A 27267-nucleotide genomic window follows, 5' to 3' on the forward strand; every position below is an offset into this window, starting at 1 on the left:
ATGCTCAGTCACTTTGAGAAAGGTAGCCCCATTTTAAAGGTCAGATGTGCATCTTATCTCAAGGATAATCACCTTTCTCTCCCTCACAAAATCACTATCAAGCTTTTAAACACCCTTCATCACACATGGATGGACAGATACGTGTGCTGTACAGCCAACACCACTCTGACTGCTGTTCACATGGAATCAGCAGTGCAACCATAGCTCCTTTGCAGTGATTTTAGGTACTGGAAAGGCATGATGGTGGACTTGTAAGTGGCAGAAAAAAAAAAAAAAAAAAAAGCTTTCCAGATTACGGTAGTGGAAAAAGCAACTGCAAAAATTTGACATTCTAATAGTGTGACACTATGGATGTCTGGCTTTGTCCTTATTTTGTAGAAAAATAAATGCATGAAGGGCATGAGATCTAAATACTTGCATTCATTTAGAGTAACCCCAATACACAACTGTATTATGTTCATTATTACATAATTTATAACATTAACATTTCTTCTTACATGAGGTTGATTGAAGTGCTCTAGGGACATTGTGATGACATTGATGCAGATAATAAAGGTGATGATGAGGTCCAGGTAGTGGTTTGTGCACAGTGTGTGGATCATCAGGCGCATGTGGCCATAGCTGGCATAGTAGGGGAGCTTGTGGGCTTCTGTTGGTACAAAAATATATTAAATGAAGCTTTTAAATAACTAATTAATTAATTAATTAAAAATATTTTTTTTTCCAGTCAAGGCCACCCTGCTCCACACTAAACTTTTTGAAAAAGAACATTTAAAAGCTCTCATCATAATCAACAGAGAACGATCTCAAATGTAAGAGCATATCACCAACTTGATGTTGGTATATTTATTATTGTCTGTCTCTATTCCAACCTCTGTCTGTTTCTGCAGCACACATGTTTTTCAGTGTTGATTATGGCTATAACAAAAAATATTCTTGTCATTTGTCACAGTAACAACAAGAGTAGCCTGAAATACTGAAGCCACTGATTTGAGGCACAGTGTGTTTCATATCACTGTGGTTTTAGTTTTTACAATAAACATGATAATTTTTCATCTGATCTTACCCAGTCAAAATAAAACTCTTCCTGCCTCTTCTCTCTTACTAGATCCCTCCATTCTGTCCTCCTCCTGTCTGCTGCTTCAACTGTTCATGTGCCTTTTTTATTCTCTCTCTCTATCTCTCTTTCATACTCTATCCTCCTCTCCTCATAGTCCTCTCTCTTACTCCTCCTCTTCTTTTCCATGCGCCTCTGACGCTTCTCCTCACGTCTCTTGGCCTCCTCCACTTCCTGGTGCTGGCGGCACTTGTGAAAGTTCTCTACTACTACGCCAACAAACATGTTGAGTACGAAGAAGCTGACAATGAGGAGGAAGGAGATGAAATACAGCAGCATCCATGGGTTGTTGTTGGTCACCGGCTAGGATTGAACAGAAGTTTTTGTTCATAATGTCATTTGATATTAAACAATGAGAGGAAAGGGGAAAAAATGTTAGCCAGCTAAAAGAAAGTAGGATTTACATTTAATATTTATTTTTCTTCAGAAAAAATGTACAGCTACAGCTGTAATGTGAATACCTGTTGGTCCACACCTACAGCATCCAGACCATGATACATGATGTTGACCCAGCCATCTTTGGAGGCGAGTACAAACAGGGACATCAGAGCCTGGACAATAGTAGACAAAAAAAAAGAAAAAAGTATTTGTAAGAAATATTTTCTTCATGAAAAATGAAGAGTTTAATATTTGTTCACCAAGTTTGTTTTACTGTTTGCTGTTACACAAACGTAACAGAAACTAACCTGTCCTAGGTTGTCAAAGTTGTACTTATGGTGGACCCACTTGTAGTTGGCTTGCAGACAGTCTGACTTGTTAGTGATGTTTTTGACATCAGGGCCAAAGCAGTAGAAGAACTTGCCTTTGAACAGCTGTCAGTGCAAGTATAAGGACACAGATATTTTGCAGTCTGAATACTTATATAAAAAAGAGAAATAAGGATGAATCCCTGAAATCACTGAATTAAATAACAAGCCCATTAAATATTCAAACAGCGGATAATGTTAACAGTGTAAGCAAAAAAATGTGCAACACAGGAAGGTCACAGAAGGCTATTTTACTTGTTTCCTACCTGTACCCCAAGAATGCCAAAGATAATGAAGAAAGCACAGCAGATGAGGACAATGTTGCCAATAGGTTTGAGAGAAGTTATGAGAGTCTCCACGACCAGCTTCAGACCTGGAGCTCTGCTAATCACTCTGGGAGGGAGGTAGAGGGAGTTAAAAAAAACATACATATTATGTATAAATACCTCTCTTCCAATGGGCATTTAGTGGCTGCATCATATGTATTATGTGTTACCGTCTACCAGTCCCTCCAGGATTTCAGGGACCTGTTGCGACCTAACATTGCTGATGTTGCTTTCATAAAAATTGGAAAACATGTTGCATGCATGTGTCTGTTTTAAAGTTTTCCATGTACCTGGTGAAATATAATATTTACTACATACTCAATGGCCAGAAGCAAAATTGAAGACCATATAACTGAAAATGTTTTCGATTAGTTGTTAACAGCAAAAACATATATACATGCATATGACCAAAAAAAGCCCTGCAGTGCTGTGTTCATACCTAAGGGGGCGCAGTGTCCTGAGCAGTCTGAGTACTCTAAGCACACCCAGGATCTTGGCCCCACCCGCCATGGACACTACAATGTCAATCAAAGACACAAATACCAGGAAGCCATCCAGAATGTTCCAGCTGCTTCGGAGATAAGCCTGTTCACCTATATACAGACCCATAGAAACCACCTGAAGGAAAGAGGGGAAAAAAAGCTGAAGCAGCATAATTAAATACGCATGAGCCACTCGGTGACTTTAAAACAATTAGTAAACAATCAGTTTCTCAACCAGCTCTATAAAATAAAATGTGGAAAAATTCAAACAATGATAAAAGATGAAAACAATAAACAATGATACAAGATGAAAACAAAAGAGCAGAAAGACATGAAAAAGAGATAAACAAAAAGTCATCTGTAGATATATGACAACAGGCTGTGTGTAACATGTCTTGTTAGTGTCAGACTAACAAGGCATGTCACACAGCCACAAACACACACATACACACACGCTGACATACAGGCCCAAACACTGCTGGGAGATCAACACTGGGGGATGGTTGTTGTGCAGACATTGTAATACACATGCACACAGCTGGATTCAGTGTTGGGCGAAACACCGGTGGGAGTACAGCACGTGCTAAAAACAATGTGACACTGACATTTGAAGATGTTTGCCAGGCTTCAGCTAAACTGTGGGAATCTAAATCCAAACATGCCAAGATTTTTCAAAGATCAATGTGTGGAAAATGTCTCAGGCCAAAAAGCCAAAGTATTTATTGACCTCTCTGCTGAAAAAAAAACTGAATGTAAAATCATTTGAAATGCATTTTGGGTATATGATGTTGATTAAAGTGATTATATGTCTATGTGCAATCTTTAAATACTTTTACGTTGAGAAATAGAAAGGGAAATAGCCCTCTATACAATAACTGGAATATAATTTAGAGAGTCCTACTGAGATATGATGCCTACACGAACAAATACACAAGCATACATCTTGGATGTACACAAGGCTCAGACAGACAGAGACACAGAGGGGGACAAGTATGGTTCAACCAGCGGTCTGACAAGTCTGTGGGTGCTTGACGGTCTGTGGTTGGTTAATAATTGATTGTTGGAGTACATAATTGATGGCCCACTTGCGCCAGAGTAAAGAATACAGAGACAATGGCAGAGGGACCAAAGCGAGAAAAAAATTAAGAAAGGCATGGTAGAGAAGCAAGTAAGAATGATATTGTAAAAAAAACAAAAAACAGATAGGATTATTGGAAACACAGAGAACAAATCTCTACCAACAAATGATGCCTAATAGTCACATAGCCACACAGCAAAAGCTACAAAGCTTTTTACCTCTGTGGTCCCACAAAGGTGGGACAAGCTAACCAGAGTTCAATTCATGGCTCTGCTTGCAAGCCTACCCTCTAGAGTATACATGTGGCCTAGGCTGTGGCAAAAGCGTTCATAATTGCTGGCGGCGGCGTTTCTTTGCCACTGTGGTGATTTTTTTGTGTGGTGTTCTACAAACAAAACAATGGTGACTGAAACAGTGGATTATGTTGAAACATAAACGTGAAACAATTCTTCTCACTGCGCTTTACTCTCAAACGCTTCTCCCTAACTTACAGTAGGTATTTGTTTGCCTTGTACCACACTTGCAAGTCATTTTGGATAAGAGCACCTGCCAAATGGCAAAATATAGAGAACCTAAGGAAAACGGGAACCTGAGTGGAAAGGAAGCAGTCAATATCAGAGAGGAAACACAGGAGGAGACAGAGTGTGGAGGATCCCTGGACATGCACCGCATCCATAAGAGATGACTAGCCACTAATTAATGAAACTGCTTAATTGCTCTATTCTCCGAAGGGATATGGAAATTGCCAAGAATGAAGGGGAGAGAGGAAGGGGCTGGGTTAGGGCAAAGTCAATTCAGTAACAGAGAAAAAACAGAGAGACACAAGAGGAGTCAGAAAAAAAGGCTCCTCTATGTAGTGCCTGATACACTATACTCAAGTCCCACTGGCAGTAATGGAGAGACAGGTTGTAAAATGTTACCTTGAGTGTCATCTCGCCCACAAAGATGGCAGTAAAAATGTAGTTGGAGATGGTGAGAAAGACTCTTTCCTGGAGAGACAAACAAGAGGGCCGGGGGGAGAGAGATTTCAGAGTTGGAAAGATGTGAGGAGATGGGGAAATTAGGGGTAGTAAAAACTTACTTACTGCACCTTTTAGATAATAAAATTTAATTCAGCCTTGGAGAAAACAAAAGATGCCACACAAAAATTACAGATAGAAGCTGTTGCTTCTACACACTTTAAACAGACATACCAAGCTGCCCTGTAGTATCTTTGGCCTTTCCAGGGCTACTGTGATGCAGTTGGAGAAGATGAAGGCCAACACCACATAGTCAAACAGCTTATGGGCTATGATGGACTGGCAAATCTGTCTGAACCTGAAGTAAGATGAGAGAGAAGCTGGAATTGGTTTAAGCAAAAAGACATTTAAATAAGCATTGCCACTGTTATAAGATCAAAATAAGCTGGAAAACAATACTGAAGCGAGAACTTTCCATTTAATGAGAATAGATCCTTGACAGTGCATGGGAACTTCCACACATCTGCCTCATTCATCCCGTTTAAATAACTAATAACTCTAATAACGCTAATAACTCAAAACAAATTTCATTAACGACTCTCTCACCAAACTCATGAGTCCACTGCTTTTTTTGGGAGAACAGAACCAAGAGATGCAAGAGACAAAAAAAAAGACATGGAGAGGGAGGACGAGAAAGAGACAGAGAGTGACAGGATGAGAGAGAAAGGCAGAAAGAGATGAGACAAACAAATACTCAATATGTGTTTGAAAACTTAACATGTGACACTGTATACTGCCAAAAAGCATTTAAATCTCTCCACTGCAGTGTTTATTGGAAAAGATGGAAAGAAACAGAATGAATTCTGGAACAAACATTGAGACTTTTGACTCACTTGTGTCTATGAAAAGCCTTCTTCTGCAAGTTGTCACACAACATCGCTACAAGTTCATGCAGAAAGTAATGAATTGCCCTGTACTGTAATTGCACTGTTTTAAATTTACCCCTAAGGCATGTCTGTTGCTCTCAAACAGGAGGAGAGAGGATAGAAAATATCCCTTTGTTATTTTCAAGTAGGGATCAATACTGAGATGTAGTCCTTCCCAGTGGAAGCTTGGCAACCTTCCTATTAATGAGTAAGACCTCGCCACCCATCCTTGATATTGTTTTTGTGAGAAACGTCCGGTGCAGCCAGCCGATATTGAAACCGCACACATTTTGAATCAACACATTGCTGAATAGACAATCACTCAGGCACTAAATGCACTGGGCAAAACTGATTTGAGGAAAAAGGAAAAAGTAGAGCAAGGGATAACAGACACTTACTTGTTCTGTGGGGAGAACAAGAACACAGACCAATCCTCTCTGGTCTCACACCAATCTGGCCTATACGCTTCCAACATCTTTTGGAGGCGGAAGCACAAGCTCTGCAACAAATACACATATTAACACACATCACTGCATGCACACACAAGCAGATAAATACACACAAGAAGTGCAAAGGCAAAGGGAAACTGCCTGTTTAGACCCCATTATTTAAATTATTTACTAAAGTGAAACACCTCTATAGCAACAACTCGGAGCATCCTCCAGCATTACCATCTGTATAGCTCTCTCCCCTGCTGTCTAAATAGTCCTTTCTAATTAACCTTGTTTCTCTTGTACACAGACTTGTTTACAATGAAAACAATGGGGCTCCCATGAGGCCCAGGTGATAGGGAGTGCAGGCTTTATCCAAAGCACTTGAAAATCCTACACAAGAGAACAGGAGATTATTGCATGTGTAAAATCTTGTACTTTAACACAAAGGCTAATGGTTTGGTTATTGAGGACTCACAAGGCTTTTTGTGTTAATTCCTTCTCTTTAGATGCTGTTACATTCTATCTTAGGGAAGTGTATCTGCATCAAACATGCCTGATTGTATAACCTTACTTCACTTACTCACTTAGTTTTTCTAATGCTATTACTGCTTATTTCTCTCCCTCCCAAACACAAATTAGTAACCTACATATTCAATATCATCATCCAGGTCCTCCCGGTCCTTGCTGCGTGCGTTAACCTGAGGAAAGACCTCAGCCATCAGCTGACTCTGAGGGTTCCTCTCCCCAGATTGCTCAGTCTGTTGTCTAGGAGGAGGCAGAAGAAGCTGTGACATGGGAGTCTTCCCGTTACAGTCTTGGTGTGCCCCTCCAAAGCGACCCAGACTGTCAAGTCCACTGTCACCACCTCCACTAATTACCATGCCCCCAGAGAAGCTCTTCTTTCTGTGGTGCGCATGAAGAGTCACAGGGGGCGGTGGGTGGTGTGGCAGTGATGTAGGGTGCTGGCTTCCAGGGACCTGAAGCAAGTGAGGCAGCTCTAGTGATAGAGCTCTGCGGTCCCTCCTTGGTACAAAAGGACCTGGAAGAACAGGATGGGGAAACTGAAGAGACTGAGGAGGAACTGTAGGAGGAGAGAGAAGAGACTCCTCTTCATCCGGGTGAACATAGTGGAGGTGGTGGTGTGGCGATGAACAGGCACGTGGACCCCGAATACGTAGACTTCCCCCAACTACCCCTCCCAGGCCTCCAAGGCCATAGCCATGGAATGGCCTTGCAGTAGTGGGGGTGAAGGCGGGACTACCAGAGGGAGATGATGAGGAGCAGGGGTGGCCTCCTCCCAGGCTGTTCCAGCTTGAACGACGGGCCCACAAGGCCTGAGGCTGGGGAGCCAGTGGACGTCCCCAGTTGTGATAACCACGACCTAGATACTGGGAGATATAGGTTTCTGTATAAGCTGTAACTCTGAGCCATGTTTAATCCAGATCTGCTTTAGTTTTATGCTAAAGAACAGCAAGGAATCATGGTCTACTAACCACATAAAGGTGGAAATATTTATGTGAGAGCAGTCACATTTTAAATTCACTTCTTAAATAATTGCCACAATATTTAATTAGTTAATCAAATAGTTGAGGTGAGAAATGCAAATTTTCCATTGCATATTATTGTCACTTAAATTAATAAGATAATGAAAACTTTTGATAAGCCTCTGATTTATTGCAATTTTATCATTATCTATAACAGGCTTAATTCAACACAAATTCAAAGAGAAGAGAAAATTCACATAAAAACAAAATTATCAGTCTGTCTCTTTCTGCCTCTCTCTCGCTCGTTAGAGTCATTCCACTTACCACAGCTCTCTGCTCCAGATTGGCCCTGCCAAGAGAAATAACACTGTTCTTTCTAGACCCAAGAGCCAAGGTCAAGGTCCTCTCTCCTGGAAACAAACCAGCAGACAGTGGGGACAAATCCAGGTGCCCATTGGGGGTCAGCGTACAGATCTTTGGGTCTGTAGTAAAGAAGGAATGAAGAGGCAATTGTATGGAGGGAATAACCACGGTAAGGAAGAGGAGAGTTAAGATATAAGAGTGAGAAATACAATAAAACAACACAGTTTTACTTCTTTTGCCTTAACATAAAATTAGTTTAATATTTTGTGCATCATCTCATCATAAATGTCCAAAATACAATGTTATGACAAGCCTAAGGAGGCGGATGGGAAAAAAAAAAAAAAAAAGGTACATTTAGGTTAAGGAAAATGGTAAACAAACATAATCAGAGGCCCTAACGTGCTGCTAAATGCTATACTGCATGATGGATCGGCTGTCTTTTGGTAAGTTCATGTTTCACTTTTGCTGTGCCTACAGGGAGAAGACTGGACAAGATTAGAGGGAGAAGTTACTGTATATCAGGAATGCATTGTTCGAAGTTTATTCAAATTATATTTTATAGCGGACAAAGATCCTTAGCAATGTTTGTAAATCAGGAAAAAGTTTGATGCCTGAAGCATAATGAATCACCTGATACTTTTCTGGAGTCCCAAATTGTTACAAGACTAGTTGCATGTCGCAAATCAGATGTACAAACCCCATTTCCAGGAAAGCTGGGACGAGTGTGGTTTGTGTGTAATTTAGATGGCAGCATATGTTGCTCCAAAACCTATATAAACAGGATCATGCAGTATTACAGTTGCCTTCACAGATGAAAATGTCACTCCTGCTGTGATCAGTAATACACCCCCTACGCATCACAAATGCTGACTGTGCGCTGATAACAAGTCAGATGAGCTCTCTGCTCTTTAATATGAACGATGCACCATCCATGATTTCCAATAACAATTTCCAATTCACAGGCTTAGAGAAGACGGCTGTGTTTTTGAACCTTGTTTATATATGGTTGTTTATTTGCCCGGTGTAGTTTTAACTTACATTTGTTAATGGAGCACCCCACAAAGGTTTGTTCCAGAGCCAAGGCACTGACCTTCCAAAAGTCATGACCATTCGATATTGTTTTTTGGCTTTGTGAACAGAGATTTCTTTGTATTTTAGTTTGATATTAAAACCCGTAGATAATTAAATAAGCTTACTGTGCAATAAATATTATGTTAAGAATAAAAAGTTGTTTTAATCTGTGAATGCACAATTTTATAAGAATATTAAAGTTAACATCTTTATTTAAATGTAGAAAGCTTTAAATCATTGCGGATGTAAAGCTCAAAGTACACATCAATATTGTATCTACTATTCTATGCAAAGAAAACGATCCTGTCATTTCAAACATCAAAAGAAAAATAAATTATTAGACAAAAATGCTGTACAGGGGCCTTTTATACCTGACAGATGCAGATTGTCTTTCTGCTTATCACTGTCCTCAAAATTACAAGAGGATCTGTCATCATCTGAGTAAGAGCGGTTTGCATCACCCTGTTTTGGGGAGAGAAACAATATAAAGGGTAAGAGAGAGAGCCAAGTGGGACAAGCATAAGACATAAGCGGAGAAGGTTTTGTCAGAAGCAGAGTGTTGAAAGACTTATAAATTTGTACTAATTATTATTAATGACCTGCCTCACTTGCTCACACGTTCCGCTGCAACATGGAGTGACAGACAGCTTTGGTGTCTATATCTAATTTCTTCTGATAGATTTGTCCTGCAGAACACTGATTTCCCGGGCATAACAATATTTCTAATGTCTTTTTTACTGTAGACAGGAAAACCAGCAAAATGAAGCACAACAGGGAGCAATGCCTATATGTTTTAAATCAAACTCCACTCAACGCTCAACTAAATCTAAAGTCCACCACATTTATTTTTGAAAGTTTGTTTTGTGCAGGACTGCTGTCACTACTGTGAGACACACAAACACAGAAAAAAGAAGTCAGAAAGCAGCTTCTTTTGTGACTATAAATCTATAATCTGTGAGCAACACTTCTATAATAAGTCTGTGTACACAAATTTCCAGCAGCCAGGTTACTACAGTGCATGTTAACTCAATCCCGGATTACCCGCGACACCTCGTTTCTCTCCTGAGTTAACATCAAACAGACGTTTCCAATGATCTCATGACAGAAGAGAACAACACCTGTGACCACAGTACCTACAAACAACAAAGCTGGTGACAGCTGTTTTCTCAACATGCAAGTATAATAATATAGTACAAATATAGATTAAATAAAACAAATAAAAGACATCATAACCAAGTCACTGATTAATATGACTAAATGAAATAACTAAAATAGGCTTTAAGCCTACATTGCATTTAAAGACTTTCATCAAGATCATCAGTAACACTGGGCATGGTCGGCTGGCCTGCTTCTGGTTTGTTAATTTGTTTTTTGCAAATGGATACTGTCAAAGACCTTAAAGCAAATGTCCTACCTCAGCTTGGAATCCCTCAACCAAGATAGCAACCAGTAAATTAAACAGCACATAGTTTCCAAATGTCATAAGGGCCACAAAGTAGAGGGCAGCACAAGGTGAGGTGGAGGCCATGCCATTGTACAGCACCATGTTCCAGTCCTCCTGAGTCAGGATCTACAAGAAATATACAGACAAGAGCCTGAGTGTACACATATGGTAAATTGGTACAGTCAACATGGTAGAATAAATAGGTACTGCACACTTTCACGATCACATGTATTGTGCAACCCCCTATAGTCAAACCTTGTGGATATCTGTGTATGTTTAAAATGCCTGTACCTGGAAGACAGTGACAATGGCCCAAAGCAGGGAGTCAAAGTTCTTCCTGTCAGGCACTGTGTCTCCTGCCTCCGTCTTTAGACTGAATTTACATCCAAAAATGTGCATTCCAAGGATACTGTGGGGGAATAAAAAGAAGAAAAAACAATCAGCTGTACATGCTATTTAAGACTAAAACTATACTGCATATATGCAATAGGATCTACACTTATGAAACATGAGCGCAATGTGAAAAATTACAAATCATGAACATATAAAATAACAGAATTTTCATTAAATTAGTAAAAATAAAAGATAAGAAAGCCATAGTAAGTAATAAATAATAATGGTTCCAATAATTAGAATAAATTATTTAAATTACAACAATTCTGTTAATACCATACTAATACTTAATAATATTTACTATTGTGATATTATATATGTTATATTGTTAATACCTATTTTGGGATAAGGCCCATAGAGGTGGAATGGAAAAGTGCAGGGGTTTACTTGTGTGTTTGAGTGAGGTTAACAAGAAAAGAGATTAGGCTGACTGATAATGGTACTGAAGATTACAGTATTCAGCATGTGCATTACACTATTCGTCTATGTACAATGTAGATGCTGCATTGCATCTTTAATTGTTTCGTGTAATGCAGGCGACATTTCTGATAAAAATTCACATTATATTTTAGAGTAGGGTTGGTCACATGATTCTGTACTCAACTGACGCAAACTAAAAATATGTACTAAATATGTACTGCTAATGTACTACTAACCATTTAAACAGCTAAACCTAATATGTACATTTTAAATTAAATCAGTTTATTACTGCATTGTTGAACGTTGAGATATGTATATGTCACTAAGGTTTGCTGTTATTTGTTATTTTTTTGCTTTGGGCTAGTCAAGCTAATTTAAAGGAAGTTTAAAATCAAGCCACATATATTGCTGACTGACACACAAGTCATGGTACTTGGTAAAGTTCATGGTGAAAGTGACTCTGAAGGAGGAGGCAGGTCAAAAGGAAAAACCTTGACAGCTGAAACACAGCCTGGGGTAGAATTGCAATACTCAGTTATTGGAGTTAATCCTAATATTTTGCACAAGCTGTGTTCAGACTTTAGGTTTGGCTGCCTGCACCGTGCTCATATACTAAATTTTGTCTTAATCTGCTGACTCTGTCATTTCTGTAATCAAAGGGTTCGAAATGACAACAAAACAATCTGTTAAGAGGCACAGAACTGCTCAGCCCACGTACTGCAAACTGTACATTGCACAAATAAAAGAGATATTGTACGCACAGATTTGAGCTTGTTTCTGTTCTCCTACTCTACACACATTTTTATTTACACATTTCCTCACTTGCTGTGTCTTGCATTTGTATTTATTCTCAATAAATGCATGCCGCTACGCCCTCTATTACCTGAAGATGAAAATGAAGAGCATGAGTAGCATACAGAAAGTGGCCACGTTGTCCATTGTCTTCATCAGCACCACCAGCTGCCGCCTCAGGGCAGGCATGAACCTCACCAACTTAATGACCCTCAGTAGCCTGAAAGTCCTTAGCACTGACAGGCCACCGTCTGCCTGGCCAATGATCTCACACACGCTAGGGTGGGCGTCAAATAGTAGGAATGTGTACAAGTGTATATGTAGTGAGATAGAGAGGAAAGTGAGGATGTTAGAGGATGTGGAGAAGTTATAAGTAAGAAGTGTAAATTGAGAGAGAGAGAGAGAAATGTAGAGAGATAAAGATCAAAAATAAATCACCCCATTACACAAAATAGAACATACTACTGCACATTTGTAAGAAACAGAAATTCCATATCATTCATATTGCTGTTGTGAACTATACTAATGCATTTTACATCCCCATGGTACTAGACAGTTCGTTTATATTACCAGTTTGTGTACTGTGTTATGTCCTAAGCTCTATTGGGAATACGCCAAAAGCATGAAAACTTCTATGCCGTACTGAACTCTCGGAAATTCTAATGGGGCTTTTTCATTATTTTTTACATTTATAAAACAATGTAGACTACTTAAATATTTTTTCTTATTAATGAGGTTACACCAATGACTTTATCAGTGTGCAGAATGCAGACCTGATGATAACAATGATGCCATCAAAGATGTTATAGGGATTCCTCAGGTACTCAAAGAAGCCAAAAGCAGTCAGCTTTAGGATCATCTCCAGTGTGAACATGCTGGTAAAGACAATGTTGCAGATCTCCAGCACATTGGTTAGTTCCTCAGGCTAGTTGGAAAACATAAAAAAAAATTAAGTAAAAGAAGTAAATGGATTTATTCCAAGTGGCACAAAGAGTAGAAGGCCAAAAGATAAAAGGGGTTCAAGTAGCAACCATTCTAAGTTAAAAACAGCAGTGGCAGGTACAGACAGAGATAAAAACATAGTTGATATCAAACCACTGATTTGCAATCACAGCTGCTGCAACAAAAGATGCAGGAGCCACTGTGAAGAAGACAATTGTGTGGCCATTACATTTCACCGCCTGTGTTGAAAATGCTGTCACTCAAACTGTCAGTTACTTGAAAAGAGAATTCTTCATTACCTGACAAATAAAATTAAAACATACCTTATCTTAGTCAAGCAACAACAGAGAGAAAGCGATGAGAATAAAAACCTTTTTTTTAAGCACAGCTGTTTAAGCAGAATAATAAAACAAGCATTAATAACAGAATGGACTCGAATGTTGTGAAGTGTGTACTGTCTGTGCAGTGCATAGTATCAAATGCTGGTAGATTAGGAGAGCATGGCATTTAAAATTGGCAAAGGAACACATACATATACAAACAGCACACACAAGACTCAAACACACACCCACATGCCCAAGTCAATCTTGGGTTCATTTCCATTTGTATGTACTTGTGCACAATATATTTTGTGTGTGTGAGTAAATGTGTGTGTGTTATGCATGGCATAGATCAGATGCTTTTTCTGATACCCCCTGTGAATTTCTGTTTCAAAGCCAGCAGTGAAATAGCCAGCTAGCCCTGCCAAAGTTAGGAAACCATGTCAGAGAAAAGCACATTCAGGCCCCACCATGCTCTAATCCGCTTTTTCTCCCAATCTATCTACATCCTAGTTTTCCCATCATTTTTCCTTTCTCTTTCAAAGTGTCGTTATCAGGCAGACTCATCTCTTATCGATCAATAACGCATCGATCAGAGGAGGGACAGGAAAAAGCTGGCCGCAGTAAAAGGAAAAGAGGAAAAACCAGAGGGAATTGTTCGGGAGTAGATTATAACATCAGGGAGAAAAGTGGAGGAGGAAAAAATACTTGATTAACTATTAGGAAGTGTAAGAATGGAGAATAGAAAGTGGTGGAGTGGAGAAGAACTAAATCCCATGATTAAGTCTGAAAAACCTCTACCGAGACTCATCTTAGCTTGGACCAAGACGGACCAATACGAGGACTAGAGAATGGTTTAAATAATTACATTATTCACCATCACTTAAAGGTTAAAATGTCCTGACAGTAGCATTAGCTTCTAGGTGAGTTGTATTAAAAAAATTGGGAATGTAGAAATAAATATACACAAATTCCCAGACACAAACAAGGTTTATCCCCTCACATTTAGTTTTAACCTTGACCCACTGTATATCCAGAATCCCCTCACTAGTCAAACACAGAATGAGATTTATTGCTATCGACAGAACCGTCACATGCCTTGACATCCCGGTTAAACTCCGACAAAACATCATCATTCTCTCCTTGGTTTCTCCCTTCTCTCTGCTTTCCCTCCTCTTCTCCCATTACTTCTCATTCCCTGACCAGGTTTCCCCTCGTATTTCAATTGTTGCATTCGACCTTGTTATTTTCCAGCCTTGCTTTTATTATCAATCTTCTATATAATATTTCATATTTCTTTTATCCAACCATGCCAATATCCTCTCTATTTCTCTCTTGAAATGCGGCCTCAGTCAAAGTTGCTGAAATATGAATGAATGGGTTACAACTTCCAAGCCTGAATTTCAAAGAATCAATTTTCTTTCAACACTAAGATGTCCAGAGATAAGAAATACTGTATAATATTAAAGGAAAAATAAAATGTATCACGTTTAAACATACAAAGGGAACTATTGAGTAATAATGCAAAAATAAATAGGAAGGAAATCACAGACAATCAAGGACATGCTAACACAGAACCTTATGCCTTGTTTGATGTAAACATTCGCATGTATGGCAACTCTTAGGTTAGTCAGTTTGTGGGGGTGAAGTACATCAGCTTCACTTTTCCCGTTCAAGAATAAAAAGATAAGACTTTTCTACTGCAAAGCAAAAACACACACTTGTTTCACTGCTTCTGTGTCAGCCAGTAGAAACTGTAGAAAGAGAAAGACAGACAGATACAGCCTCTGTGAGAATGTGCATAAAAATATGTATGTGCATGTCTGCATACACACCTATTTTGAAAACACACATGCATGCTCACTCACACACAGAATCACACAGGGAACTGAGCTTAAAACTGCTGTGTAACAGACATCTACCTCCCTGTTTCCCTCACACTCAGCTCCCCAACCCCCCAAACCCCCACCCTCCCACAACCCACGTTTATTTTTAGAGTATTCAGAGATGAGAGAAAGCAACTACTCTGTATGCTGTCAAAGAGTGAGTGGGTGGATTGGGGGGGACAGAGGGAGGTAAAAGGAAGTCAGAGTAGTTGAGACACTTGGGGTAAGGCAGCAAGGCAGAAGGAAGGAAGACAGTCAGCAACAAAGGAACCAGTGGGGAAACATGTAAGGGAAAGCGGCTCATAGGGATTTATGGAGGGAAAAAAAAGGGAGAGAGGTGGAAAATTAGCAAGGGAGAGGGTATAAGTGAAAGATTGAAAAAAAAAAAAAGTGCCGACATAACAGAATGGCATGAGCTTAGAGAGAGAAATGGAGGGAAAAAAGGCTGTTTTATGTAACAGCTTGTGAGTGTATGTGCCTGCATGTGTTCCTGTTGCGTGTTTATGTGCACACACACGGGACGCAAATGGATGTGTAAAGCGAATGTGTGCGTTTGTGTGCATGCTCCTGGCAGGCCTCTCAGACACCTGCCTTGTCTGCCTCTGAGGAGCCTGGCCAATGTTAAAAGCCAACTCGGTTTTGTCTACCGCTAGGCTAAATGTTTACACCTCTGTCAGGGAACGGCATGGCAGTGATGCTCCACTCCCACACTCATCATTCTGTTTGTCATCTGCTATTATGATATTTCTAGCAGCAATGCTTCATCATCAGTGATAGTGGTTTATCTGCTGAGGCTGTGGTGATTTGTCGAGTGAAGTGGAGCAAGAAATTATTACACTAACACACTACTGACACTGGAGTATTTCAGAAAAGTATTTAAGGGCAACATCATTATATTTACCAGTTTAAAAAATATTTTCTATAAAACCAGTCCCCAATAAACACCTGGAACTAAAATTGGAAAAACATTAGTGCATATTTTCATAATAAAATTTACATCAACAAAACAACAATTTCCCCTGTTTTTACAGAAATACCGTTCTTACTTTTTGATTACTTAATGGCATTGAATTATTTGCTTTTTTGGTAGATATTAACCTGATGCCAATGAAATTATTTATTTATATAAATTCTGAATCATCAGTGTGCCTTTATGTGAAATCGCTGGAAGAAGTGTTGAGTTTGCAGCAAAGAGCACCATCAGCAAAATAAGGCAGCAAATGAGAGCAGTTGTAAAAACTAGTCATACAAGTTCTAATAAAGATCCTTCTTTTATCATGAAATACACAATGTTGTAACAATATTTATGGACAAATAAATTTAGCGTTAATCATAAAATCTTACCTGATTATGATGCTCAATGCCCATACTGATGGTGTTGATGAGAATAGCGATCATTATACCCCTGCTGAAGTACTTGCTCTCCACAATGCCCCAAAGTTTCCTCCTTATACCCTTCCAAATGTCCTTGCAATGTCCAAAGCAGGTCCTTCTCCTCTTCCTTTCTCCCTCTGCCCTCTCCTCTAAGTGGTTCTCCTCCTTGCCTGTCTGATTCACAGAATCCTCCTCATCTTCCTCCCCTGAGTCTCCCACAGCCCTTGACCCCACTTTCAGTGATAATGCACAAACAGGGCAATCCTCGGGATTTTGAGGTACAGACAAAGTAACAGAGTTGGATAGTGGCTCAGAGTTATGGTCTTGTTTGCTTTGGTGTGGGCATTGTGATGCTAAAACGAGATGGAACAGAAAAGAGACGAGTCTATGGACTATGCAATATGTCTGTGAAGGTTCTCAGTCATCCAGGTGTGGTTATCCAAAAGTTGAGTCATGTCAACTGGACTTGTTCCTTCTTGATTTGAAATGTCTTGCCACTCATCCAAGCAGCTCCTTCAGCCTGGCTGAAGTCCAGTTGACAAAACTCAACCGTCGAACTTGGACCACGCACTTTTCAGATTGAGAAATTATTTTTATAGTAGAATATAAAGGATTGGGAGTATTCACAATTGCTGCAAAAGTACCTTTATTATTATTATATTAGAATTTCTGACTCAAACTATGAAAGAGGATTAAAACAATAAACAGGTAAATAGAAAGAAAATAGAAAGAAAATGTACAGTATGGACCTTACTGTGCTAAAAGTAAATCATCTTAAAAAGGTATTTGTTTGAATGCAGCAGTATTTGTTGGCAGATATTTTATTTTTATCATCCAGTATTCAGCTGGTTTTTTTTCAATGAAATATATTCAAGTCCTGTTGTCACGCAGTTTCACATGCTGGCTAAAATGAAATCATAGTGTTACGTAACGTGTTAAGGAAGAACTTTTCACTCACATCTTGGGTGCCTCGAATGATGGCGCTCTACGTTGACGTTCCCTCCACCACGCCTGTTACCCCTGCCTCCACCAGCAGGCGGGGGCTTGCCCCTCAGCGTGTAGTACAGAGCTGCTGATCTCCTCTTAGCCTTGCGAAGGACGTGACAGATGAGCTGGAAGATCTCCTCATAACAATCTCCCGGCTCAGCCATGCTGGCCAGGGTGGAAGAGGACAGGCACTGTGCCCTTTGTTCCTGCATCAGTTGGTGTTCGCGCTGTTTGGTCTCTGAAAACTGGGTGGCAATAACCACCAGGCACAGGTTGATCATGAAGAATGAACCAATCTGCATAAATGTGGAATACCAAACAGAAAGTTAGACTATGTTTGGATATTAAAGCTGGAGGGTTAAGATAAGTCAAGATAAGATAAAGTCAGTGCAACCAATGGAAAATGCTACAGGGAACTACAGGGAATCAGATTAGCTTCTGACACATATTTAGCCCAAAGAATGAACTGTTCTGTGGAATGGAAAGGGAATAGGAAGTTAGTGCAGAAATCTAGATTTTAAAAAACAATCTTAAATAAAACAATATGCACCAAATATCTTATTTAAATAATCAGCCTGGGGTCAGAACAGATTTAAAAACATGAATACTTAAAGAACTGTAACATTCCATGGTAAATACAGATTTGTTTCTTTTCATCAAGCTCACACACTTACAAATTTTAATAACGTGTGCCAATCCCCCGGTAGAAATGTTATCACACATGCTAAAGGTCTTCAAGGGCTGGCTTTCCACCAAACCCAGCATGATTGGAGCAGACAGACAGAGCCAACACATGCCCAAAGCACAGCAGTTCAGCATCTGGATATCCTCCTCTCATCGTTTCCTTCCATTCATACTCCAGCTCAGTATCCTTTTGTACCTATCAGTCTATTTTTTAATGTTTTCAAAAAATAGCTTCAGCTTTTTTTCTTTCACCGAGTGAAAGTGAAGGCTAGGAGGGTAGTTGCAGAGTGCATTGTGAATGGCACATGTTAGCTGACCCTTTTAGTGGCAGTAATGGGATCACTTCATGACTGTTTAAATGGCTTTTATTGGACTACTCAGAGCTGGTTACAGAACAATGATCACATCAATATTGGCTAATACTGAACAGCGGAAAAACTAGATTGAGAAATGGATATAGCAGCTTGTAGCAGTCTCAGTTTGGTTCATTAGAAAACTGAACATGTCTCACACACATTTTGAGAACACACAGAGAGCCTTATATACACCTACAAGGCCAAACACGCAATAGAGTGTACACAGATATAAAAATCCAAACTTAATGACCTTCCACCTATAGACTTTCATCCGCAGTGATCAAAGATGCAGGGCAAGGTGAAGGCAGGAGCAGAGAGGTTGGGAGGAATTAAAATTAGGAGACTCCAGACTCAAAGCAGGAGAAGGAGACACGAAACGTAGATGGGAGTCCTGTGCATGTGCGTGTAGAGATAGGGAGGAGAGATGCCCATCTGTGGCCCGTGGGTCAAAGCAGGTCTGCAGGTGTGGGGTCTTTGATTTCCCTCCAGGCTTGCATCTGTGTGTTTCTATTCTGTGATTCTGATCAGTAGACAGCTTTGCGCATAAACAGAGAGGGCAGCCCAATATCACACACTCAGATGATCCCTGCATTATGCATGCAGGCAAATGCACGCACGCACACACACACACCAAACGTGTGATCACATAGTCAGACACACAAATTAAAATGACAGGCTTAGCTTACAACTTATTGCTTGAGTGTTTGCTTGCATGTGCTTCTATGCAGTACCTGTCACATCAATTCATGTGTATTCTCTTCTCTCTGGAATACATACACATACATACACACACATACAAACACACACACACACACACGAGCTCCTAATAACTACCCTTTTGGTAGCACTTAAGTCTCAGACAGTTTAATCCATTTACTCATTGTTCTATGTGACACCCATATAGATGCTAAAATTGGACACTTGACAATATATCAAGTATCAAACAGATAGAGATGAGACTATGTTTGACACTGAGGAGGTCAAACTTCTCTTTTTCTCAGTGCTTTATGTCTCAGAACACACACTTATGGGATCAACTAGCATGCTTTAAAGAACAGGGCACTGCAGACTAATAACAACACAACACACACACTTACACACAGAGAAAGAATTAGACATGTAAAGGAGAAAAAAAAGGACTACAAAGGGAAAGAATGAAAGAGTCAGGGTGACCCTAACTGTTTCAACAGCACCTAAGGGGCCCATCAAACTGCCTGACCCAAAACCTCTGATAGTGTTGGCAACACTTACAAGGCATCCCTTAGGACCTCTTGCTACAAGTTGCCAAACAGACATGAGCCTTGCAAGGAAGCTTGAAGGGGACATGTCAATCAATCCTGTACTGCAAAGGGAGCAATATGATTGTACTGTAGTTGTCAGGTATTTTGCAAGGTGCAAAGCTATATTGAAGTTAAAAGCACATGAACTTGTTTTTCAGGCCCAGTTTCTCACTGCAGCAGCTGTATAGTATGTAGATGTGAGGATTATCACCTGTTCAATTTTATTTGTCCTCTACAGGATACTCTAACTGTCATACAGGGCATAACATTAGATTGTGATCTGCGGAGTAGCAAACCCCAGGCAAAAGTGATTACGCTGTAATATGACACTATGTCAGTTATCTTTGGCTACAGGAAGGTGTTTATTCAGGAAATGTCGGTCTTAGATCAGATCTGACAAAGACGGGATGGAATTTACATCTTTAGTCACAATATCCAAAATCACCTTAGCCAAACGAGGTCAATGTTGTGAGAATAAAGTGGTTGGTTAAAAACTATTTGGCAATCTTGCTCTGTTACATTTGTTACCTCCTATTATAGTGTAGTGCAAAACTTGGAATTTGTACTTGTGACCATAATTTGTAGTTTTCCTCTCTTACCCCCTTTTGCGTCCTCTGGTGCATTACAAAACCTTGTTTGTCTAATTCTTATTGTGTTCACCTGCTGATGGGAAAGTGCAACATCTGGAATATCTATTCTGCTACACAGAATGACTAAATGCAACTTTACAGACAGCCAATAGCATATAAATTCAAAATTTAACAGCATTCATTGTGCTACCCTCTAGTACTGCAAAAAGCTAATCTAATAGTTCATAGACACCATGAATTCTGGAACCTTTTATCATGATTTGAACATGGACTCGTGAATTATACCAGCTCCACTAATTGGTAAATGGTCTGCACTTATATAGCGCTTTTCTACCTATTGGCACTCAAAGCGCTTTACACTGCTTCTTTTTTACCCATTCACACTCACAATCACACACACACTCATACACCGATGGGGGAGCTGCTATGCAGCTGGCCAACACTCACCGGGAGCAACTAAGTTGGGGTTCAGTGTCTTGCTCAAGGACACTTCGACATGTGACCGGAGGAGCCGGGGATTGAACCAACAACTGTGAGATTGGTAGACAACCGCTTTACCTTCCTGTGCCACAGTCGCCCACACTTATAAACTTAAAGCCTTTAGCTGTTACTCTGGTGGTTTTCTCCACCTCATTGAGTATTCTATGCTGTGCTTCATCTCATTTACAGACTGTTTTGGCTAACTGTGGACTGATTAATATCTAAACTTTTTAAAATTACTTTTAACCCTTCCCAGCTTTGTGCAAATGATTTCTTGATCACAAGTCTTCTGAGTTCTCTTTTTTTTTTTGTGCAGGCAAGGGGTTAATTCAATTTTTCTGGCCAATATACTTGGAAATCTTTCAAGGGAATTTCAGCTCCAGTGTAGAACTGCAGTTACACCTTGATTTCACCATCAAACATAGGGCACACTTGATGTGTCAACTGTAAAATTTTGTATTCTTATAACGTAATAAATGTCACTTACAATGATGAGTAAGATGAAATAGATGAAGTTATAGAAGGAGTGGGCATCCATTACATAGTACATAATCTCCACCCAGCCCTCCAGAGTAATCACCTAGGAGGAAAGATTTAGAGTGTTAATCTTTACAGCATCAACAAATCTGGGAGGCAAAAGTATAATCCATAAATAACTGAGAAAAACAATATATAAACAGTTCAATCACCAAACAATGTTCAAAAACAACTATATAATGAAAATCCTCAGCCTTAAAAACAACCAATATTGTTGAAATCACAGTCCAACGTTTCCACACTCAAGTCTTCACACTCAAATGGAACATACCTGAAAAATCACGATCCAGGCATAGACAATATTGTCAAAGTTGATGGCACCTTTGTGGGGGTTAGTATTCCCTGTGTGGCAACGAGTGTAATACTGGTTCCAGTTAATACACAGACCCACTGCTTCCCCTGCACCACTGCTATTTGCCAATGGCTCAGGACTCAGGCCCAGAGCCTGTCTGTGGAGAGCATCCTCTCTGTCCAGGCAACACGTGCGGCCTCCTTCCCGCCTTGCCGGCACATCAGAACATGCCATGATGCCGTTATCAGATGGCAGGGAACAGATAAAGGGGCGTTCATCATCCTCCTCCGGCTGATAGTACGGAGGTGGCAGGGTCATACCTGAAGAGCTGGGGTGGAGGCAAGGTGAAAAAGAAAATTAGTTTGTTATGTTATAGAATTTGCATATGTAATGGTTTCTACCATACTGTGTTTCTTCTGCTGAGGAATTTCATAATGATTTCAATCAATGGCAGATTTTCAAAAGAGAGAAAAAGAAGAAAACTGGAGACACATAATATGACACAGTCACTGTATATTCCCACATGTACTCAACCAAGCCTATGAGACAAATCATCATTTATATTTCCTTACTCACCAAGCAGGTCAATTTTGACAACAAAGTGTCCTGCATGTGGAGGGACTATATGCTCTCTCTGTCTCTGTCTCTCTTTCTCTGTCTCTCTCTCTCTCTCTCTATATATATATATATAAGATAGATGCTCTCTCTTATCTTCTCTGTCTCACGCATGGTGTAAACACAATTTTAGCCTTGAGGTACACAGTATATACACTCTTAGAAATGCAAACAAATAACCTGTATGGAGTGGTAACCCTTACGTGTGTCTAAGTGAAAAAAGCCTGACCTGACAGTGAACTAACAAAAATCTCCCGAAGCCATCAAGGAGCAGAAGCATCCTGACAGGTGTGGTAAACAGGGGGCTTCGATGGTATCACACTCAATCATATATAGTACTTTACTAATTAATTTTGATTACTTAAAAGAACAGTATGTCAAATTGTCGAAGAGGAAAATCACTAGATCCAACATTAAAGGTTTTCATAGAATATCATTAGGTCAAATGGCATTTCAATAACCACCATACCAATATATGTATCAGGCTTTGTCCTGTATATGCAAACTATGATCCTGTCATCTTGCTGTTGTGCTGTGTTGTGCAAAAGATTCTGGCCCATAGAGATAACTATGTGTTTGACGTAAACTTGTCAACAAAGATGTGTTCGTGTACTCGCTCGCTGCCCATAGCTAATCAGGTGCTCTACTCTGACCTTTTCATAACAATTTCCAATTAATTTAAAGAAAATGGGTATTTATTGTGTAACTGTCGATATCATTTCAATGCTTTCCTGCTTACCCAGAGACTACATAATGACACAAGTCAGGATTGTCAAAATCTGGAAAATTTCTCAAACTTTACGTATAACTCCCAGGGCTTAGCAAGCCACATTCGTCAGAAAAGCAGCCATGACAAGTCCAGTCTACAGTCTATTGAGTGACAAATCCCACAAAAGAGTAGATCCACCAGAAAATTGAACCACAGGCAAAATCACGCAGCAGACCCTTGGGAAGAAACAATATATCCGCTGTAAAACCACCAACAACCATCGGTGCATTATGTGACGTGTCTTGTTCCATTTATATTTAAACCCCCATCTTTAATTTTCTCCCAGGGCTACTCAAACAAGAGACAAAGAACTGCAACAATAATTAGAAGTTATTCTGCCATTTGAAACAGGGGAACCTTCACACTGCTGTCTTGACTGCTCTCCTGAACATGTGGATTTATTGTGACTGGCACTGTGATGGTTAGGGAAAATCATACATATATCTCAGAGATGCGATGTGTTCAGAATTGTAGGATTTTAGAGGTCACTGGTAGGGAGCTGTCCAGTGATGGCACACTGTGTCTTCTAATGAATACAACTGTAATCATTGTGTTCTTATTCTGAGAAAAATCCAACTGTTACCTCCCCCAGGTAGACATCAGGAAATATGTAGGATGAGGTGATACAGAAATAGTTGTATAATGTAGGCTAAGGCAAATGAAACAGCAAAAAATAATACAGTATTTACTGAGCTAACTAACCAACTGACAAGCGCATCATTAGAGATGAGTATGTACAGCACCTGACAACAGATTGTTTAATCAGTCATGTGAAAAGTCTATGTAAAATTCTCTGGTTGTGTGTTAATGTGTGTGTGCCTTAGCATGAAATCAGCAGAAAAACTAATTAAAGTCCGTACACCTATTACACAAATACACGCGCCTTCAATTAACTCAATTCAATCTCCGTAACTGCCCCTCATAATAAAGTAGTTTCTTTGGCTGATTCCCACTAAACTTAATGACATGTAGCTGTGATACACAAATCTAAATAATTTGGACATTTGAGACACTTCATAATATTCTGAGATGTCTGCCATGTCACTTAATTTTGAAGGTCCATCCCTTCAAGTCCACCTGGTGACCTAAACGTATCTTTCGCTGTGGTTTTTTTAAGGGCAAATTGAGCTACCATTGTGTTGAGAGGGGGGCATTATGAGTATATATTAACCATCCATCCACCCATCTTTAAGGGGGCCTAGTGGCTCAGTGGTAGAGCATTGGGTTGGGATGCAGAAGGCCCATCTTTGATCCATCTATCTATCGACACACACACAAAGAGAGAGATTCAAAGCTCTTTGCCTCCTTGAGTGACATGAGAGTATATTCATTTAATAATATATTGGTAGTGAAAATAAGGGAATACAAATGGATGGTAATGGAAAAGTACTTTTGAGATAAACAGGAAGACAAAAATATACCCTGTCTACCAGCAGACCCATTACTGAACACACACATTTATAGTTGTTTTACTCTCCCAGATACCCTGATACTGAAAAAAAACTCTTGCTGACCCATTATGCATTTGTATGTAGCTTTAATTTTTAGTTTTTCCTATTTTTTCCTTTCTCATGCTCTCTTTTTCAGTTTTCTTTCACATTAGCCAACATATAATTCTTCTTCATCTCTCAGTCTTTGTCTAAATTAGCCATATTTTTATCAATACTCATGTTTAGTGTCTGTCAATCTGCAGTGGGGATTCTTTGCCTGTGGTGCAGACCTTTGTTCTTTTCCCCAAAACTAATATAAACACATTAGCCAGACACACTGCACCAATGGGTGCCATGTTTCTTCCTTCAAATTGGCACGGTTAAGAATCAGTATAACTTTTCACAGAGGTTATTTTACAACGTCTCACTCTTGCTTTTCCTCAACTACTGTACATATTTCTTGAACATTCAGTTTGGATTGAAGAAATATGTCAGTGACTAGAAATGTAAGCAGTCAGTTCATTGTTAGTTTCAGTGTCTGTATGAGGATTGTTCATTTTAATTGCAGAAGTTATCCTGATTGTCTCTATGACCAAATTCTCAATCATCTCCTTTCCCTCTCACCTTTAATAATCTTAATGATAACCAATGTTATCTACAGTGCTGAAACACATGGCAGAAGAATTTCTCCTTTTACATCAACCGCAAACCTCACACACATGCACACTAATTCCAGGATTAAAAGTAACAGTGGCTATATGAGGCTACCCGCTACGCTTACCCTTGAGAATAGCTTAGAAACCATGCACTGATTTTTTTGGGCCAAAAACATTTCAGGTATGAGCTGAAACACACTGCTTTCACTGACTTTTTGTGCAGTAGATTTTATGTAATTTGATGGGGCACACAAGTGACTGACAACAGAGACAAACATAAAGGTAAGACTTTCGAGAAAGGTCAGTCACATTCAAATTAGTCCTTTATGGTGCTAAAGTGGAGGAATGAAGACCTAAAAGAAGAGAGAAAGAAAAAAAAGAAAAAAAAAGAGTGAGAAAAGCAGTTTCTGTCAGAGTAGTCGAGCATGAATGAAGGCTGTTGCCCCCCTGCCAGTGACTTGGCATTGCACAGCATGGCACAACAAAACCTGGCATCACGCTGAGAACACACCTGCCAAAGCAGAGCGAAACAGAGGGAAGGATCAAGGCTACAGAGCAGCAGAGAAAAGAAACAGTTTCCAACAATGTTATTAAGTGAGACTCTGGGGCAGTTGCAATGGAAAGACTTTGAAAAAAGGACGGCAGAAACAAACACACAATACAATAAAATATTTGATATAGAAAGGGAGACCAAGTAGGAAAAACAGAGCAACATGAATGTTCTGGCTTTACACCTGCATGGAAACTGAGCTATGTAATTTAGGGAGCCAGACAGGCTAATAGGGGACTTGGTAAAAAAAACAAAAAAACAATAAGGCATAAAAAACTAATGAAAAGAAAGGTAAAGATCAGAAGAGGGAGGGTGTAAAATGGTAAAGTGAATGCTGCACTTGACTGCCACACTTAGCCCACTCCATTATAACCTCTCAGAGAGCTAACATTAGCCCTTCATTTAGCATAATAGCCCTCAAGTGCTAACTCAGTAGGACCTTTCTAATTAGCCACTCAAGCACCCTGACTAACTTGCATAATATGTTAACAGAATGCTTTAAATGTTATGCTAAAATAATACCTAAATAATAAGCAACACACTAAAAATCAGTTGCTGCATTAATCGGCAAATGTGTGGGCGTTAAGTGTGTATCAGTCAGCATGGTGGAGGAAAATTATTTCCTAAAGCTGAACTAAAATTGTAATTTTCTACGTGTTCTCCAGATATCTTTTTGCTTAAAGTGGAGTCCTCAGTTGGTCCTGTTTATCACTAGATCAACCTTTAGCCCAGTGAAGATAAATGTAAAACTTATTGGTTAATGTAACCTCATACAGTGATTATTGTGGAAGTTTTTACTGTAAATGTCAGCTGTCAAGTTTAATGGGAGGATGAAGCAAGCAGGTCAGTGTTACCAAGTAGACGCGTGTTGCCTTTCATTTGGCCATTGGTAAACACTGTGTCAGCATATTAGAGACACTGCAAAGAGAGTAGTATACAGGACTTTATAAATATTACAAAATACACAACAGCAGGCATGTGTAAGCATAAAACAGAAATCAAAACCTCCTGAGCACTGGTAAATAGCACAGATACAGTTTGTGACGTCATGTAGGGTCATGAGCATGGACACATACAGCTGGAATCTAATAACGCTCCTGCTTTGTATAAAGGACATAGAAATAGGTAGAAATGCACAGAGCACATTGAAAATAGAGGCCAAACAAGTAGATTTAGCAGTCAACATTCAATTAACCACATTAACCCCAGGGGGGAAATTGCTTTGTCTTGTTACTGGCAAAGCAATTCCCCCCCCTGGGAACCCTCAATGTGAAAAAGGTGAACACAACTATCACAAATGGAACAAAAGTCAGTTACCCATTGATCACTACAAGAAAAGATATTATGCATGTGATTTCTAAATAAGGCTGATTACATGAGGTTAGAAAGGTAAGGGTATAAAATTACTTTTGAACAATGCTGTTTCTAACTTTTGGCTTGGTTTGTGTCTAATGCATTTCAGACTTGGCACAAAAACCATCTGT

The 27267-nt window shown here is 39.6% G+C and overlaps 1 protein-coding gene across 7 annotated transcripts in view; it reads right to left on the reverse strand.

Moving 5' to 3' along the window:
• The window catches only part of LOC137099670 (voltage-dependent T-type calcium channel subunit alpha-1I-like), a 130421-nt gene that overhangs the window by 23559 nt on the left and 79595 nt on the right, over positions 1 to 27267 (reverse strand). For 5 of the 7 annotated variants that reach the window (XM_067476805.1, XM_067476804.1, XM_067476802.1 and 2 more), the window contains exons 7-27: positions 21743 to 22091; positions 21422 to 21514; positions 17516 to 17840; positions 16528 to 16910; positions 15019 to 15051; positions 12809 to 12960; positions 12127 to 12312; positions 10722 to 10839; positions 10401 to 10556; positions 9358 to 9448; positions 7877 to 8034; positions 6716 to 7456; positions 6033 to 6133; positions 4943 to 5066; positions 4670 to 4738; positions 2629 to 2807; positions 2130 to 2256; positions 1804 to 1929; positions 1579 to 1668; positions 1228 to 1420; positions 498 to 649 (exon numbers count right to left, since the gene is read on the reverse strand). In XM_067476805.1, the coding sequence (XP_067332906.1) occupies positions 498 to 649; positions 1228 to 1420; positions 1579 to 1668; positions 1804 to 1929; positions 2130 to 2256; positions 2629 to 2807; positions 4670 to 4738; positions 4943 to 5066; positions 6033 to 6133; positions 6716 to 7456; positions 7877 to 8034; positions 9358 to 9448; positions 10401 to 10556; positions 10722 to 10839; positions 12127 to 12312; positions 12809 to 12960; positions 15019 to 15051; positions 16528 to 16910; positions 17516 to 17840; positions 21422 to 21514; positions 21743 to 22091 (3946 nt within the window). The remainder of the gene's footprint in view (positions 1 to 497; positions 650 to 1227; positions 1421 to 1578; positions 1669 to 1803; positions 1930 to 2129; positions 2257 to 2628; positions 2808 to 4669; positions 4739 to 4942; positions 5067 to 6032; positions 6134 to 6715; positions 7457 to 7876; positions 8035 to 9357; positions 9449 to 10400; positions 10557 to 10721; positions 10840 to 12126; positions 12313 to 12808; positions 12961 to 15018; positions 15052 to 16527; positions 16911 to 17515; positions 17841 to 21421; positions 21515 to 21742; positions 22092 to 27267) is intronic. The other 2 variants (XM_067476807.1, XM_067476803.1) reach the window with 1 other exon arrangement.

The sequence above is a fragment of the Channa argus genome, chromosome 15 (assembly GCF_033026475.1).
Source record: "Channa argus isolate prfri chromosome 15, Channa argus male v1.0, whole genome shotgun sequence".
In the NCBI taxonomy this organism is placed as follows: Eukaryota; Metazoa; Chordata; class Actinopteri; order Anabantiformes; family Channidae; genus Channa; species Channa argus.